Source organism: Ictalurus furcatus, chromosome 2 (assembly GCF_023375685.1).
Source record: "Ictalurus furcatus strain D&B chromosome 2, Billie_1.0, whole genome shotgun sequence".
NCBI classification, from domain to species: Eukaryota; Metazoa; Chordata; class Actinopteri; order Siluriformes; family Ictaluridae; genus Ictalurus; species Ictalurus furcatus.
Genome location: NC_071256.1, coordinates 16,191,920 through 16,210,667, shown reverse-complemented (window position 1 = coordinate 16,210,667; position 18,748 = coordinate 16,191,920). Strand labels below are relative to the sequence as shown.

Below are 18,748 nucleotides of genomic sequence, written 5' to 3'. Positions count from 1 at the left end.
AGGACTGCATTTACCACATAGAATTTTGCACTCAAGTCTCCTTTGGTGAACAATGGGTTAGTTCAATAAAACAGACTTCATATAAAAACCATAATCAACTTTCCCTTACTTTTACTCTAACCGTTGTTACCCAGATGAGGATGGGTTCCCTTCTGAGTCTGGTTCCTCTCAAGGTTTCTTCTTCATATCATCTAAGGGAGCTTTTCCTTGCCATCATCACCACTGGCTTGCTCAATAGGGATAAATTCACACACTTAAATCTGTATCTTGTGTTTATATGTTTCTGTAAAGCTGCTTTGAGACACTGTCCATTGTTAAAAGTGCTAATCAAATAAAATTGAATTGAACTGAACTGAACTTTCTCTAATTTATTCATTTAGTAAAGGGATGACACAGAGACTTGTTTGAAGACCTCTCCACATCATCTAATATGAATAATAAACAGATTAGAAAATATGCTGTTATTTAACAATACAAAAGGTCTAATAACTGGTACAGTATAATGAAGCTTTCTGTAAGAAAATGTTTATGTAATATTTATGGAAGGAGTCTCCAGTGTCAGCATTTTGTAACAGTAAGTAACTCTTCAGGACAGAGGAGTTTGTGCTTTCTAGTTTCTCAGACTGCTCCCATAAAAACACTAAATAACAAGTAAACTACCATAACTGCTGGAGAAGCACACCTACAATAACACTCTTACAAATTTGCAATCTACTTGCTTAACTGTTTAACGTGCACACCTACTGTACAAACCAAAGAAAAATGCAATATTATATTTAGTTAAATGGAAAAATAATTACACACAGTATTCATCACTGTACTGATAGAAACAACTGATTTTATGCATGTTAGTAATAATATACACTATTCATGAAAAAGTGTCAGTGAACACAGTATGTACTGGTGAGTTTTCTGCACTGGGTGTTTTTGTACAGGGATGTTGTTGATCTGTCTCACTGTAGTAACGAGCGCAGTAATACACAGCTGTGTCTTCAGTCTGCATGTTCTGCCCCGTTAATGTTACTGTGCTGCTGGACGTGTCTCTCGAAACCTGAAACCTGCTTTTCAGTTTCTCACTGTAGTAATTGCTACCACTACCACATGCTAATGCGACCCACTCCAGAGCTTTTCCTGCAGGTTGTCGTATCCAGCCTGTACAGTAGCTGCTATCAGTTAATGAATATCCAGACACTTTACAGGTCAGAGTCATTGACTGACCAGGGGTTAATACTGTGGATCCGGGCTGGATCAGCTCAACACAGTGAACACCTGTTAAAGAAAAGTTATTTTAATGTTATAAAAGCAAAAAGCTATAAGTAACCAAAACTGTATTATATGACAGATGTAAAAACACTTACAGTGTACGGCTGCCAGCAGCAGCAGTAGTAGAGATGTAGAGATCATGGTGTGTGTTGAAGCAGAATAAGTAAAAGCTCTTGGTCTTCATTGCTTAAATATATAACAGGGAAGGACATTTGCATAGACACTCCTTATATTAGAGTAAATTTGATGCAATCATGCATATCTGAACCAATATATGTTATTAACGTATGTGACTTTTTATTTTCATATTCTCTTAATGCATAAATGTGTCTATACAAATTAAATGAATTCATGCCTCAGGGTAGCATGATGTTGTTGATCCATTACCATGTTAGAATGAGTGCGTTAATATAAACCTGCGCCTTGCCTTGCAGCCAGGAACTACTGTCAGAGCTGCTATTATAGAAAATTAATCCACACCTTCCGATTAATCAGTATTGAGAATTCTACAGCGCTGTGTTATAACTAATATTGTAGATTTTGTCCTTTTTTGTATTTAATATCTATTAGAGATTTAGTAGAGTCACCACCAAAAAAAATCAAAAAATCAATTACTGAAGATGAGTAAATGAATGAATTTAGGTAATTTATTAAGCTTGCTTATTGACTGAAATAGTTTTAAATCTTAAAAGTAACACTGCTGCTAAGAGAAGCTTGTGAATTTTATTTACTGTGATATCTGTCCTTATCTGTGGATGAAACACAGATTTGATGAGGTTTTAGCCTATGTAATGTGACAAGTAACATTTATGGATGGAGTCTCCAGTTTCAGTAAGTTTTCTGACACAGAAAATTCTTTAGGACAGAGGACTTTGCACTTTGAGGTTTCTCGGCAACATGACAAGTTGCATTTTATTTTCTTATTAATTTTGAGAGTGAGGCAAGAGTGTCACTATGGAGAGGCTGAGACAAGTGCAAGTGCTGTTGAATCAGTTTAATAACACACAAGGTCCAGTGCACAAATCCAAAACAGTAGGCAGAATTGAGATCAAGACAGAATCAAGGTTAAGGCAGGCAATGGGTCAACTGATCAGCAAACAGAGCAACAGAGAAGAGACAAAGTACTAAAAACAATAACAGGCACAATAAATAAATAAATAAATAAATAAATAAATAAATAAATAAAAATAGACAACGGCTTGATAAGCCAGAGCAAGAACAACTAAGCATTACTTCGCAATGTGTTTGTGAACGAAGCTCTCTTTTAAAGGGTGGTGTGTGTGATTGGAAACAGGTGACAGTCATTAATACTCTGGCGCCTGAGAGCATGCCGGAATTGGTAGTTGTAGTTCGCTTATACCATATTTGTAGGCGGCGGTGCATTCTGGGAATTGCAGTTCCGAAACGGCGTGAACATGACAAAAAGAGAGACACGAGAGGGAACAACTGTTTATAACTTCTATTATATAAGTGATAACGGGAACTAACTTGTTTCACAGATGTTCCACAATAGTAAATGTAATTAGTCTATTAATAGATAAAATGTATAAAGTGTTAAAAATAAACAAAAAAATGTTAGCATTTTAAAATTTCTGTGTTATGAGAGAAATAACCCACTTTGGGATGTGCTCTTATTGGAAAACATGATGGTAAATTCAGGGTGGTAACAGTAAGTCCACCTCACATCCGGACGCATCACATTACACTGTTAGATGATTTCCTATAACAGCACACCCCAAGTGTTTTATTCCTTAATTAGAGTTATTTTAATAGAGCTAAATCCTTGTTCCAAATCATTCATGTGACATTTATTATCTATCGTCAAAACTAAATGAGGAAATATTGTTGATTAGGGATCTCTAATCCAAACAGAAGAGTGTAATGGGCTCTAAAAGTGTTTTCAGCACATGAAATGAATCAGCAGCACCACTAATGTTTTTGTACAGTGTTTCCTCATATTTCTGCTACTCTGTTTCCCATGCGCAGTAATACACAGCTGAGTCCTCTGCTGTCGCACCAGAGGGTTTCAGATACACCACGCTGTCGGAATTATCTCTGGTGATTTCTGTTCTCCCTTCAAAAGATTAACTACCACTGTCACTGCCATCAGTGTACATGAACGCCATCCAACATTTAGAAGTAGACTTGAGCTGAAAGAGGGAGGTTTCATGACCCTTTAAAGACTGTTACACAGGTGCATGTGCAATAATTGTTTATGGTTCATTGAAAAAGCATGAAAAACATTGTTAAAACCTTTTCCAATAAAGATCTGTAAAGCTTATTTGGATTTTACAAAATTATCTTTAAAATACAGTCTCCTGAAAAAGGGGCTTTTTTTTTTTTTTTTTTTGCTAAGTATATAATTCTGTTTAATCTGAGTGTCATGATGCTGGATGCAGTCATAGCAGAATGTGAAGAGAGAGATTGCCTAAATGTGATAGCAACAGACTGAAATGGTTGAGTTTGCACAGACTGCCCTCTAGAGGCACAAAAGTCCTGTTTTCAAAATATCCAGAAATAGAATGAGGAATATTATAGAAAAAGATTAAAATGTTCTTGCTGTCGATAAAAACTTTTCACATGGAGCAGCAATACAAATTACGAAAGTATTCCAAATTGGAGTATTTGTATCACCACAGTTTTAAAGAGGGAAAGCACTCAGATACAGTATCAGTGGGAAATTAAGTCATTTATAACCCTGTCTTTATGATGTAGTTTGTTCTTCACTCTCTGTGAAGTGTGCTTCTCTAATGTCATTTAAATCCAAAATAAAGAAGCTTCCTAAAAGTTTATTTAAAGCGACTAAATACACTTATATCACAGTACTGCTGAATTCCTGAGTCTGATTAGTCAGAAGGTGTTGATTAATTTTCTATAACAGCAGGTCTGACAGTTTTAGAAAGGCACATCACAGGATTATATTAATTAGCTTACTGTAATAGTTTATCATTCCATAATAACAACATACATATGCATTGCATGGTGGACGTTCCACATAAACAGATTTTTTAAAATGTTTGTAATATGTGCTGATATCGTGAAACTTGCTAAAATTCAGAAACACCCATCAGTCTCCTTATTTTACAGAGGTGAGATTTCAGGAAATGTTGCTTATTCCAGATGTTCTTCTAAGCATAGAGGAAAGTTATAGAGTTCGGTATTAATCTCAATGTTCCTTAGATCTAATCCAGTGATGATGGAAATATGAGCTCAGTGTGTGGCTACAGCATGCATATGTTTTTCTATTGACACCTAAGTAGAAGCATCAGTGTGTGTAGCGTGTGCAGTAATACACAGCTGTGTCTTCTGTCTGCAGATTCTGTCCTCTCAGAATCACCGTGCTGCTGGAGCCGAAATACTGAACTTTAGAGAATCTTTATGATAATTATCTCCACCACTCCAAATATGGTTTATCCACTCCAGAGTTTTTCCTGCAGGTTGTTGAATCCAAGCTGTGGCGTAGCTGTTATCAGTAACAGAGTAGCCGGATACTTTACAGCTGAGAGTTAAAGAATCTCCTGGCTTTAACATCACTGAGGTGACCTGTGTGAGTTCTACGTGGGACAGTGGTGGCTTAGCGCATTGGTTCCCAAACTTTTCCAGGGCAAGGCCCCCCAAATGACATTAACATTTGACCGAGGCCCCCCTTTTGCAAGATGTCTTTAAATAGATTGTGTGTGCGTGTGGTTGTCTGAGAGTGAGAATTTATTTTTCACACGAAATGGTTGAGGCTCCCGGGGCCCCCCCCCCCGGCGGCCCCCACTTTGAAAACCACTGGCTTAGCGGTTAAGGCTCTGGATTACTGATCAGAAGGTTTGGGGTTCAAGCCCTGGCACTGCCAACTGTTGGCATCATAACCCTCTCTGCTCCACAGGTGCTGCATCATGGCTAACCCTGTGCTCTGGTATGCAAAGAAGTTTTGAAGTGGGGAAGTTTTGCATATGCATTTGTATATTGTTATGCTGGTCCATTCAAAACAGACTGCTGGTTTCTGGTGTCTACAAGTTTTAATAATCACAATGAAAAATGTTCTTTGGTGCTGAACTTGGTTTGTATTAAATAAGACAGAACAGTTCATTTTAAATTTAGTACTGTAAATAATCATCTCCCACTTGTCTCAAACAAAAAATACTTAATAGACTTTATTATATGGGCATAGACTTCAGTCAATGTCAAACATTTGTCACTAGGAGACAACAATGAATGAAATAGTCCTTTATACATTTACAGTAAGATCTTTGTTCTGGTCAGGGTTGCAGTCGATCTGGAGACTATTCCAGTAAATACTGGGTATGAGGCAGGAAGACATCCTGGATGGGATACCATTCTATCACAGGGCACAATGCATACACATTCACACACTCATTTGTTTAATTCATTTACCAGCCTGTAACAGTGGGAGGAAACCGGAGAACCCAGAGGAATCCCACATGAACATAGGGAGAAGATGAAACTCCACACAGACAGTATCCCAAAGTCAGGCCCAAACAAAGGGCCCTGAAGCTGTGAGATGGCACCGTTACCCTCTGTACCACCATGCTGCTCTAAAGCATATTGATAAGTCCTTTGTCATTATCAGCCTATATAGGCTGTATCTATATAATTTTATTGTATTTTATATAACCAGATGTGTGAGTGTTATGGCATTGAGTTCTGTTTCCTATCTATGTGATCAACTGCTTCCATAGTTCTCACTCTGTTACACCGTGAAATATTTCTGTGTTAAAAACAGCATGTAGGGAGAGCTTTTATACTGGCTGGAACTCATTACACAGACTCTTGGAAACATGGAGGAAATCAAAGAATTCAATATTAGGCTTCATCAAAGAACTGTGTATCACACAATATATATGTATATATATAGCATATATTCAGAACTTACACTAGTATGAATGTACAGACAACATTCACAACCAGCCAAATGCAGAAAAAGTCAAAAAGTTTTGGTTCTTTGACCTCAATGAATACTATGCTTGTGAAAATGTGAGCTTGTCATGTCTATAGCAAGTGTTTTTGTACCGATGTCTAAGGAGAAGTATCACTGTGTGTGTCGGGTGCAGTAATACACTGAAGTGTCTTCTGTCCTCATGCTGTTCATATGCAGATACACCTGCATCTTATTGTTGTCTCTGGAGATGGTGAAGTGGCCATTAACTGCACTGGAGTAAAACTTCGTATCACTATCCCAATCCAGCCCTTTTCCAGATGCCTGTCTGATCCAAGCCACTCAGTAACTACTAAAGTCAAATCCAGAGGCTGTGCAGGTCAGTGTATGAGACTGATCAGGTTTGATGATCACTGAATCAGACTCAATCAGTGTCTGACTGCAGGAATCTGAAATACAAGATTGCATAAGTCTTTATTTAGGTGTTAATTTAATTTAATAATTTAAATGATCACTGTTGCTGTAAATGAACACAAACTGATGGTATGATGTTGAGGTAAACGTACATCAGCATAAATTGTTCAAACGCAGGATATCATTTGCATGGCACACCCACTAGAGACTTAAAGATTCACAGAGAAACAGCCATGAAAAGAAAAACTCCAGCTGTGTTTCATGCTGTCAAGTCTGCTCTTTACTTATAAGATATCATGTCCTTTTAGTACATCACTGTGTATCACTGTAACACCCAGAAGAACATGAAGTTTTCTGATCAGTGAACAACACAAACATGCCCAGTCCTTTCAGAAACTGCCATTTTTCAGCTGTGTGTCTAATCCAGGTTATCCAATACAAACTGAATGTAGTTCACTGTAGTTTACTGTAACAAACCCATTACATGACAATGTAGCAATATCAGATCAATGTTTAGAGTATTTTGCTTCGCTTAGAGAGACCGAACTAGCTACATTAATCTCTTCAGCCAATTCATCAACTTGCATACTAGATCCCGTACCTACATGTTTGTTTAAACAGATTTGTCCAGGAGTAATTGAACCACTTCTAAATATAATCAATTCTTCCCTAAGCACTGGCTATGTACCTAAATCACTTAAATTAGCAGTTATTAAACCCTTGATTAAAAAACCTGATCTTGACCCGTCTCAATTGTCCAGCTATAGACCAATATCAAATCTCCCCTTCATCTCTAAGATTTTAGAAAAGGTTGTAGCAAAGCAGTTATGCTCGTACTTAGATAGGAATAACATTCATGAAATGTATCAGTCAGGGTTTAGACCTCATCATAGCACAGAGACAGCATTAGTTAAAGTAGTAAATGACCTTCTACTGACCTACGATCAGGGTTGTGTCTCTCTGCTTGTGTTACTCGACCTTAGTGCAGCTTTTGATACTATAGATCACACTATTCTCCTTGATAGATTAGAAAATGTTGTTGGTATTAAGGGAACAGTCCTCTCCTGGATCAGGTCTTATCTGACCGATCGTTATCAGTTCGTAGATGTAAATGGTGAATTCTCCATGCGTACTGAGGTTACTTTTGGAGCTCCACAGGGTTCTGTTTTAGGCCCTCTGCTCTTTACTTTATATATGCTACCCCTAGGTCAAATTATTCGTAAACATGGAATTAGCTTCCACTGTTATGCTGATGATACACAGTTGTATGTTTCAGCGAAGCCAGAGGACAGACAGAAGCTTAGTAAAGCTGAGGATTGTGTAAAGGACATTAGACATTGGATGTTAACTAACTTCCTTCTACTTAATTCTGATAAAACAGAAATACTTTTATTAGGCCCACGTGTAGCTAGAAGTAATCTTTCTGATCACATGGTTACTCTGGATGGTCTTTCTGTTTCATCATGTGCAGCAGTTAAAGACCTTGGAGTGATTATTGACTCCAGCCTATCATTTGATGCTCATGTAGATAATATTACTAGGATAGCCTTCTTTCATCTCAGAAATATTTCTAAAATAAGAAACATATTGTCACTACATGATGCGGAAATACTAGTTCATGCATTCGTCACCTCTAGATTAGATTACTGTAATGCCTTACTGTCTGGATGTTCCAGTAGGAATATAAATAAGCTCCAGTTAGTCCAGAATGCAGCTGCTAGAGTCCTAACTAGAACTAGAAGGTACGACCATATCACACCGATATTATCAATACTGCATTGGCTCCCAGTAAAATCTCGCATTAACTATAAAATACTTTTATTAACCTATAAAGCACTAAATGGTCTCGCGCCACAATATCTAAGCGACCTTTTGGTTTTATATAATCCGCCACGCCTACTTAGATCAAAAGATGCAGGCTATTTGACGGTACCTCGAATAGTGAAGGCTACAGCAGGGGGAAGAGCTTTCTCTTATAGAGCCCCACAGTTATGGAACAGTCTTCCTATTAGTGTTCGGGACTCAGACACAGTCTCAGTGTTTAAGTCTAGGCTTAAAACGTATTTGTTTACTCAAGCCTACCCTGACTAGATTCTGTTCTACTACTTCGCAGTCATAATAATCTTTTTTCTCCCTCTCTCCTTTCGCCGAGCCCCACACGAATTTATGGAGATACTAGAGATCCAGATCCTTTCTGCCTCTGGATGGAGCTCAAATCTTCTCTAATTCCAGACTGCTGGGACTACGGCTGCTCCTAAGGCCATACAGACTTCATATAAATCCATAATGAACTTTTTCACACTATCTGTTGTTACCCAGATGAGGATGGGTTCCCTTCTGAGTCGGGTTCCTCTCAAGGTTTCTTCCTCTTAAAACATCTTAGGGAGTTTTTCCTTGCCACCGTCGCCACTCAGTGGCTTGCTCAGTTGGGATAAATTCGCACCTTTAATATCTGTATACCATGTTGATATTTCTGTAAAGCTGCTTTGAGACAATGTCTATTGTAAAAAGCGCTATACAAATAAAATTGAATTGAATTGAATTGAATTGAAAGCTTTTGTGCAGAAGGCGGGGTTCTTTTTTTCCAAAGTGGTCTTTTTTATGGTGTATGCTTTGACACACTCAAAACAAAGAACTTTTTTCAGTGTTGGACTGAAGTGAAGCCATGAATACTGAATGTAGAAGTTGGAACAAATCTTGTTTGGAAGTTGCTGTACTTCGATGAATTTTTGGATCAGGCTGGTATGGCTTACTCCCCATGTCCATGACACTGCTACACTGACTTGCTTCAGGATCATCCTCACTCACACTGACACTCTCCTAAAAAGAAAATTAAACTTAACCTCGTCTGTATCAACATTTGCAAATTATTCTTTTGCATCCTGTGTTATAATAACTTGCACTAAGTAAACTTTAAAATAGGTAGACTGTGGTACTTACAATACATGTAAATTGGTCATTTACAATTAATCCATAATAGCATATGAAGAGTTCATGTGCAAAAACAGATATCCACCATTTTAATTCATTTTCATAAATCATTTTTAAATTGTGCATTCTAGGTAATACAAATCAAGCTGCAATTGGGTTGTTTTGATTACATTTTTCACTTAAAACAACCCAACTGCAGTTTGATTGATATTACCTGGAATGCGCAATAAAAAAACATGATTTTTAAATATTCATAAGAATGGAGATATCAGTATCATTTTAAGACCTCACCTAAAGCCCTGAAGGTCCAGCTGTTTCTCCCTCAACCTGCCCTACGGCATCTTTAGGCCTACTTGATTTGAGTTTCCTGTGTGTAATAACATTATGCATTGATGAAGATATATAAACATATAGTTAAACTTTGCATCCCATTTATTTTTGAGGGAAAGTTTAATATTGATTGAATAGGATCTTATGTTGTTTTGGTGTAAGATTTTTTTCAAAACAAACTTATGACCAATATGTTGACTTTCCAAGGTTATATTGTGTATTTGCTGAACATCCTAAAGACTGACTTTAATGCTGATGCCTCCCTACAATTCCAAAATATAATTCATAATTAGGACCTCACCTGAAACCCTGAAGACACAGCTGTTTCATCTTGCTCTACTTCAGCCTGCTGCTGCGTTTCCTGCATACAAACTAATTCATTAAATGATGACATTTTCATGGGATTTCTAGACTAAAATTCAACTCAACATAATTTCATATATGCACCTATTTTATATTCCAGCTAGCAACCTGACTGCTAGCCTGCAGATGACAGAAGACAGGGTTAGCTTGCTAGTTAACGCTAGCTAACACGGTTAACTAATATCAGTTGACATTACTTTCCTCAGTGCAAGGCTGGTGACGTTTGGTCACTAACAGGTTTTCATTTTAAATCAATGTGGCTACTGGACAGTTAGTTTACTACCTATTACTTACGCTTTGGGTGGGGAAAAGCTCCTGATGTCTTGTCGTTTTTTCGGTGGCATATCTACAAAGTACAAAACGTGTTGGCATGGGAAAAATTCTTTATGTACGCTGTGCCGTGTAGGCAATAGAGGAAAGAGAGTAAAGTCATCTGAAAGACTAAATTTTTCGCCCATGCTTGAGGTATGGACTGACAGCCTTGATAAATTACTTACCATTGCCAGCCGATCAGCCCTAGCCTAAGTGTCTGTACTCTACACTGGCAGCTCGATATTTGCACGTAAGGTGAGCCTTCAGATAGCCCCTCCCTTTCAGCCAGTCAAATGCTAGCATGCCTAAATGCTGGAGCTTCTGGGAAAGTATGCTATGGAATTTTCATGACTTCACTCCAAAGATAATGCAAACGTGTTCCCACAAATATTGGTAGGGACAATTCTGCCCTCCCAAAATATTGGTATGGACATGTTCCTACCGTCCATATGCAAATCTACGCCCCAGGTATAATGTGCAGCAATCTTAGAGATGTAGCATTATTACATTTGTAATATGGTTTAAAATCTACATTATAAACGTTTAAAAAAACTTTAAACTCTATGTTGTGATTTGTCTCATTAGATTTTATAGTTAGACTTGGATAGTAAGTGCACTTGTGGACTAATAGGCCTTTGTATGGGGTGTTTTTGCACATGGATGTTGTTGATCTGTCTCACTGTGGGTAACGAGTGCAGTAATACACAGCTGTGTCTTCAGTCTGCATGTTCTGCCCTGTTAATGTTACTGTACTGCTGGACGTGTCTCTGGAAATCTGAAACTTGTTTTTCAGTTTCTCACTGTAGTCAGTGCCACCGCTACTACATATACGTCCTACCCACTCCAGAGCTTTTCCTGCAGGTTGTCGTATCCAGCCTGTACAGTAGCTGCTATCAGTTAATGAATATCCAGACACTTTACAGGTCAGAGTCATTGACTGACCAGGGGTTAATACTGTGGATCCGGGCTGGATCAGCTCAACACAGTGAACACCTGTTAAAGAAAAGTTATTTTAATGTTATAAAAGCAAAAAGCTATAAGTAACCAAAAACGTATTATATGACAGATGTAAAAACACTTACAGTGTACGGCTGCCAGCAGCAGCAGTAGTAGAGATGTAGAGATCATGGTGTGTGTTGAAGCAGAATAAGTAAAAGCTCTTGGTCTTCATTGCTTAAATATATAACAGGGAAGGACATTTGCATAGACACTCCTTATATTAGAGTAAATTTGATGCAATCATGCATATCTGAACCAATATATGTTATTAACATATGTGACTTTTTATTTTCATATTCTCTTAATGCATAAATGTGACTATACAAATTAAATGAATTCATGCCTCAGGGTGGCATGATATTGTTGATCCATTACCATGTTAGAATGAGTGCATTAATATAAACCTGCGATTTGCCTTGCAGCCAGGAACTACTGTCAGAGCTGCTATTATAGAAAATTAATCCACACCTTCCGAATTAATCAGTATTGAGAATTCTACAGTGCTGTGTTATAACTAATATTGTAGATTGTGTCCTTTTTGTATTTAATATCTATTAGAGATTTAGTAGAGTCACCACCAGAAAAAAAAAATCAATTACTGAAGATGACTAAATGAATGAATTTAGGTAATTTATTAAGCTTTCTTATTGACAAATAGTTTTAAATCTGAAAAGTAACACTGCTGCTAAGAGAAGCTTGTGAATTTTATTTACTGTGATATCTGTCCTTATGTGTGAATGGACCACAGATTTGATGAGGTCTTAGCCTATGTAATGTGACAAGTAACATTTATGGATGGAGTCTCCAATTTCAGTAAGTTTTCTGACACAGAAAATTCTTTAGGACAGAGGACTTTGCACTTTGAGGTTTCTCAGCAACATGACAAGTTGCATTTTATTTTCTTATTAATTTTGAGAGTGAGGCAAGAGTGTCACATGAGAGGCTGAGACAAGTGCAAGTGCTGTTGAATCAGTTTAATAACACACAAGGTCCAGTGCACAAATCCAAAACAGTAGGCAGAATCGAGGTCAAGGCAGGCAAAGGGTCAGGTGATCAGCAAACAGGGCGGCAGAGAAGAGACAAAGTACTAAAAACAAGAACAGCAAAATAGACAACGGCTTGATAAGCCAGAGCGAGAACAACTAAGCATTACTTCGCAATTTGTTTGTGAACGAAGCTCTCTTTTAAAGGGTGATATGTATGTGTGTGTGTGTGTGATTGGAAACAGGTGACAGTGTGTGTGATTGGAAACAGGTGAGAGTCATTAGTACTCTGGAGCCTGAGAGCGTGCCGGAATTGGAAGTTGTAGTCCGCTTCTGCCATATTTGTAGGCGGCGGTGCATTCTGGGAATTGCAGTTCCGAAACGGCGTGGACATGACAAAAAGAGAGACACGAGAGGGAACAACTGTTTATAACTTCTATTATATAAGTGATAACGGGAACTAACTTGTTTCACAGATGTTCCACAATAGTAAATGTAATTAGTCTATTAATAGATAAAATGTATAAAGTGTTAAAAATAAACAAAAAAAGTTAGCATTTTAAAATTTCTGTGTTATGAGAGAAATAACCCACTTTGGGATGTGCTCTTACTGGAAAACATGATGGTAAATTCAGGGTGGTAACAGTAAGTCCACTTCACATCGGGATGCATCACATTACACCGTTAGATGATTTCCTATAACAGCACACCCCAAGTGTTTAATTCCTCAATTAGCGTTATTTTAATTGAGCTAAATCCTTGTTCAAAATCATTCATGTGACGTTTATTATCTATCATCAAAACTAAATGAGGAAATATTGTTGATTAGGGATCTCTAATCCAAACAGAAGAGTGTAATGGGCTCTAAAAGTGTTTTCAGCAGATGAAATGAATCAGCAGCGCCACTAATGTTTTTGTACAGTGTTTCCTCATATTTCTGCTACTCTGTTTCCCATGCGCAGTAATACACAGCTGTGTCCTCTGCTGTCACACCAGAGAGTTTCAGATACACCACGCTGTTGGAATTATCTCTGGTGATTTCTGTTCTCCCTTCAAAAGATTAACTACCACCGTCACTGCCATCAGTGTACATGAACGCCATCCAACATTTAGAAGTAGACTTGAGCTGAAAGAGGGAGGTTTCATGACCCTTTAAAGACTGTTATACAGGTGCATGTGCAATAATTGTTTATGGTTCATTGAAAAAGCATGAAAAACATTGTTAAAACCTTTTACAATAAAGATCTGTAACGCTTATTTGGATTTTACAAAATTATCTATAAAATACAGTCTCCTGAAAAAGGGGCTTTTTTTTTTTTTTTTTTTTTTTGCTAAGTATATGATTCTGTTTAATCTGAGAGGCATGATGCTGGATGCAGTCATAGCAGAATGTGAAGAGAGAGATTGCCTAAATGTGCAGATAGCAACAGACTGAGATGGTTGAGTTTGCACAGACTGCCCTCTAGAGGCACAAAAGTCCTGTTTTCAAAATATCCAGAAATAGAATGAGGAATATTAAAGAAAAAGATCAAAATGTTCTTGCTGTCAATAAAAACTTCTCACATGGAACAGCAATACAAATTACGAAAGTATTCCAAATTGGAGTATTTGTATCACCACAGTTTTAAAGAGAGAAAGCACTCAGATACAGTATCAGTGGGAAATTAAGTCATTTATAACCCTGTCTTTATGATGTAGTTTGTTCTTCACTCTCTGTGAAGTGTGCTTCTCTAATGTCATTTAAATCCAAAATAAAGAAGCTTCCTAAAAGTTTATTTAAAGTGACTAAATACACTTATATCACAGTGCTGCTGAATTCCTGAGTCTGATTAGTCAGAAGGTGTTGATTATTTTCTATAACAGCAGGTCTGACAGTTTTAGAAAGGCACATCACAGGATTATATTAATCAGCTTACTGTAATAGTTTATCATTCCATAATAACAACTTACATATGCATTGCATGGTGGACGTTCCACATAAACAGATTTTTTAAAATGTGTGTAATATGTGCTGATATGGTGTGCTGATATGGTGAAACTTGCTAAAATTCAGAAACTCCCATCAGTCTCCTTATTTTACAGAGGTGAGATTTCAGGAAATGTTCCTTATTCCAGATGTTGTTCTTAGCATAGAGTAAATTTATAGAGTTCAGTATTAGTCTCAATGTTCCTTAGATCTAATACACCTGATGAATATATGAGCTCAGTGTGTGACGATCACGCATGTGTCTTTGTATTGATCCCTAAGTAGAAGCATCAGTGTGTGGGCGGCGGGCGCAGCAATACACAGCTGTGTCTTCTGTCTGCAGATTCTGTCCTCTCAGAGTCACCGTGCTGCTGGAGCCATCTTTAGAAATACTGAACTTGCTTTTTAGAGAATCTTTATGATGAATAGTTCCACCATCCCAAATGTGGTTTATCCATTCCAGAGTTTTTCCTGCAGGTTGTCGAATCCAAGCTGTGGCGTAGCTGTTATCAGTAACAGAGTAGCCGGATACTTTACAGCTGAGGGTTAAAGAATCTCCTGGCTTTAACATCACTGAGGTGACCTGAGTGAGTTCTACTGCACATCCCACATCTGAAAAAAAAGAGATGTTACAATTTCAGTCACAAATGTATGTACAGTGGGTTATAACTGTAATAACTGCTAGCAGCTCTGAGTTCATTAGTGAAGTGAAACCCACAGGATGAAGCTGCCAGCAGCAGCAGAAATGGAAGGAACATTGTTGAACTAAGATTAGTGTTAAATTCTCCAGAGCCCACAGTGACCAAGGCTGATTTTTCTCTATATGTAGTTGGAAGTGGGGAAGTTTTGCATACGCATTTGCATATTGTTATGCTGGTCCATTCAAAACAGCCTGCAGGTTACTGTCTTCTACAGGTTTTAATAATTCACAAATGGAAATGTTCTTCGGTGATTCAGTTGATTTGTATATTAAAGACTGGATATGTACCTTAAATTGAGTTCTGTAAATGAATCTAAACCTCATTCCACATGGACACTAGATGCCCAAATCAACACACACTTGTCTCATAGGAAATTTGATACAAATCCAAGAAACTGGCTTATTTGAGCATAATGAATTAGTATTTTATATAATGAGTGAGTATTTTATTTTTATTTTATAAACCCAGATGTGTGAGTGTTATTGCATTAAGCTCTGTTTCCTATCTCTGTGAACACCTGCTTCCTTAGTTCTCACTCTGTCACAGTGAAATATTGCTATGTTTAAAAGATCATGTAGAGAGAACTTCTATACTGACTGGAGCTCATTACACAGACACTTGGAAGCATCGAAGAAAGTCAAAAAACCTCAAAATTAGGCTTTTACCAAAAGATTTCTATTAGACTGTTGTGTTTAGATATACACTATATTGCATATATTCAGACCTGACTTAAGTGATTACAGCAGTATAAATGTCCAGACAACATTCACAACAAGCCACATGCAGTAAAAGTCAGCATGTGGTAACATTCAATTCAATATGAATTTATCCCAATTGAGCAAGGCGGTGACAACGGTGGTAAGGTGAAGGTGACTCAGAAGGGAACCCATCCACATCTGGGTAACAACAGATAGAGTGAAAGTAAAGGAAAGTTCATCATGGTTTTTATATATGTCAGTCACACAGCAGACAAAAAAGTTTTGTTTCTTTGACCTCCATGAATACACTGTTTATGAAAATATGAGCTTGTCATGTGACTATAGCACGCATGTGTTTTTGTACTGACGACTAAGGAGAACTATCAGTGTGGGTCACGGGCGCAGTAATACACTGCGGTGTCTTCTGTCCTCACGCTGTTCATGTGCAGATACACCTGCTTCTTACTGTTTTCTCTGGAGATGGTGAAGCGGCCATTAACTTCATTGGAGTAATATGTGCTACCACTGTCATATCTTATAATTGCAACAAATTCCAGCCCTTTTCCAGGTGTCTGTCTGATCCAAGCCATCCAGTAGTTACTAAAGTCCAATCCAGAGGCTGTGCAGGTCAGTTTATGAGACTGATCAGGTTTGATGTTCACTGAATCAGACTCGATTAGTGTCTGAGTGCAGGAATCTGAAATACAAGAATACACATAGATTGGTGCTGCAGTTAAAAAGAAAGAAGTAAAACGATATTATATTTTAAATATAAAATAAATGATAATACTAACATTGAATGAACATTGCTAGAGCAAAGTAACTCAAAACTCTGCCTACTCCCATCTCAAATAATTTAAATGATCACTGTTGCTGTAAATGAACAGAAACCGATGGTATGATGTTGAGCTGAATGTGTATCAGCATAAATGGTTCAAACACAGGATATAATTTGCATGGCACGGCCACTAGAGACTTAAAAACGATTCACAGAGGAATAGCCACGAAGAGAAAAAGCTTACTGTAAAACTCCAGCTGTGTTTCATGCTGTCAAGTCCATAACTGCTCTTTACTCATTAGATATCATGTCCTTTTAGTGCATCACTGTGTATCACTGTAACACCCAGAAGAACAAGTTTTATGATCACTGTTAATCACCGAACACAAATGTGTCCAATCCTTTATCAGCTGTTTGTATAATCCAGGTTTTAAAATAAAAAAAAATTAATGTAGTTCCAGAAATAATGCAGGTCACAAATCATCACTGACTCATTCAATCAGGAGCTCATACCAACAACTTGTCTGTTGTAAAAGCTTTGTGAATGATGTATAATTGATAACATTTAGAGTTTATTTATTTATTATTACCTTTGCAGAGTAGTGTAATTGTTTAATGTGAGTGAGATGATGGTGAGTCACTGCAGTCTATGAGGAGAGAGAAGCTGAATGTGTGTTAATGAGCAGTTAGAGATTGTTTAGTTTACACAGACTAACATCTCAAGGCATAAAACAACAGTAACTGGGACCTGTATTGAGAGTAAACAGCTGTTGCACATTTCTAATAAAAGACATGATCACCTTTAGCTAAAACACAACAGAAGCAGAGGAGCTCAGTGACAGATTCAGTAAAGAATAAAACACTTGGGGGCATGCTGTTATAGGAAAATAATCAAGGGCAGGGTGATGTGATGCATCCTCACTTGAATCGGTGTTATTCTTACCTCCTTTCATGAGCATGTTTTTCTACAGTAGCATGTCCTGAAGTGTTTTATTCCTCTAATACCTCTCTTTAGGTAATTAGTCATCAAGAAACAATATATTTTTTGGATCAGAATTAAAATTTAATTTAAAAGCCAATTATTCTGAGTGCCATTTGAATTCAATTATTTGAAAATCAAAACTGCTTTCAAACATGTGAAGCAAGTGGAATATTAATTAACATATTATATTAATATGAAACATTATATTAATTAACATATAATATTAATAGACATTCTGATGCGTTTTATTTGAAACAGCTAAAATGATAATATATTCTTAATAACTAAGAACTGGCAAGTTCACAGTATTACTGGAAGTGTCTTTAAATACAACAAAATTGTCAAGTGAATTGTTCTTATCAATACAGAGCTTTTCATGCAGGTTGTCTGATCCAAAATGTAGTATAGCTGGTAACTGAATATGAAACCTTGTAGTGGATGGAGAGACTCTGGCCTGGCTGGACTGTCATGGAAGCAGGCTGAGTCAGTTCAACACCATGCACATCTGTGGAGGAAAACACATGGTGATATCTCACACAATATATGCTGCACATTTATTGTTATTGTAGTACAATAAGTAATTTGATACCCTTTTTTTCTTTGGGATATTTCTGGGATAATTTTTAGTTAGACTTGGATAGATAAGTGTTGTACTTGGGGACATTCTGTAATAATGTACATTCTATGAGGTGTTTTTGTACAGGGATGTTGTTGATCTGTCTCACTGTGGTTGACGAGCACAGTAATACACAGCTGTGTCTTCAGTCTGCATCTTCTGCCCTGTTAATGTTACTGTGCTGCTGGACGTGTCTCTGGAAACCTGAAACCTGCTTTTCAGTTTCTCACTATAGTAAGTGCTACCGTCACTACATATAACTCTGATCCACTCCAGAGCTTTTCCTGCAGGTTGTCGTATCCAGTTTGTACAGTAGCTGCTATCAGTTAATGAATATCCAGAGACTTTACAGGTCAGAGTCATTGACTGACCAGGGGTTAATACTGTGGATTCGGTCTGGATCAGCTCATGAAAAGTTATTTTAATGTTGTAAAATGAAAAAACTGTAAGTACCTAAAACTGTATTATATGGCAAAAGTAAAAAAACACTTAGTGTACGGCTGCCAGCAGCAACAGCAGCAGTAGGG

At 37.4% G+C, this 18,748-nt stretch overlaps 1 pseudogene and 4 gene segments (V, D, J or C); all 5 read right to left on the bottom strand.

The window, feature by feature from the left end:
• Nucleotides 1–399: 399 nt before the first annotated feature.
• LOC128617153 (Ig heavy chain V region 914-like) lies at nt 400–1,838 on the bottom strand. The segment is given in 2 exon segments: nt 400–1,269; nt 1,359–1,838. Coding segments are annotated over 2 exon segments (447 nt in total).
• Nucleotides 1,839–3,227: 1,389 nt separating this feature from the next.
• Nucleotides 3,228–4,953, bottom strand: LOC128616876 (Ig heavy chain V region 914-like; annotated as a pseudogene).
• A 5,325-nt stretch (nt 4,954–10,278) lies between these two features.
• LOC128623527 (Ig heavy chain V region 914-like) lies at nt 10,279–11,626 on the bottom strand. The segment is given in 2 exon segments: nt 10,279–11,491; nt 11,581–11,626. Coding segments are annotated over 2 exon segments (363 nt in total).
• A 3,097-nt stretch (nt 11,627–14,723) lies between these two features.
• Nucleotides 14,724–15,204, bottom strand: LOC128616868 (immunoglobulin heavy variable 3-53-like). The segment is given in 2 exon segments: nt 14,724–15,058; nt 15,165–15,204. Coding segments are annotated over 2 exon segments (375 nt in total).
• Nucleotides 15,205–16,140: 936 nt separating this feature from the next.
• On the bottom strand, nt 16,141–17,134 carry LOC128623517 (Ig heavy chain V region 914-like). The segment is given in 2 exon segments: nt 16,141–16,542; nt 16,640–17,134. Coding segments are annotated over 2 exon segments (366 nt in total).
• Nucleotides 17,135–18,748: the final 1,614 nt, after the last annotated feature.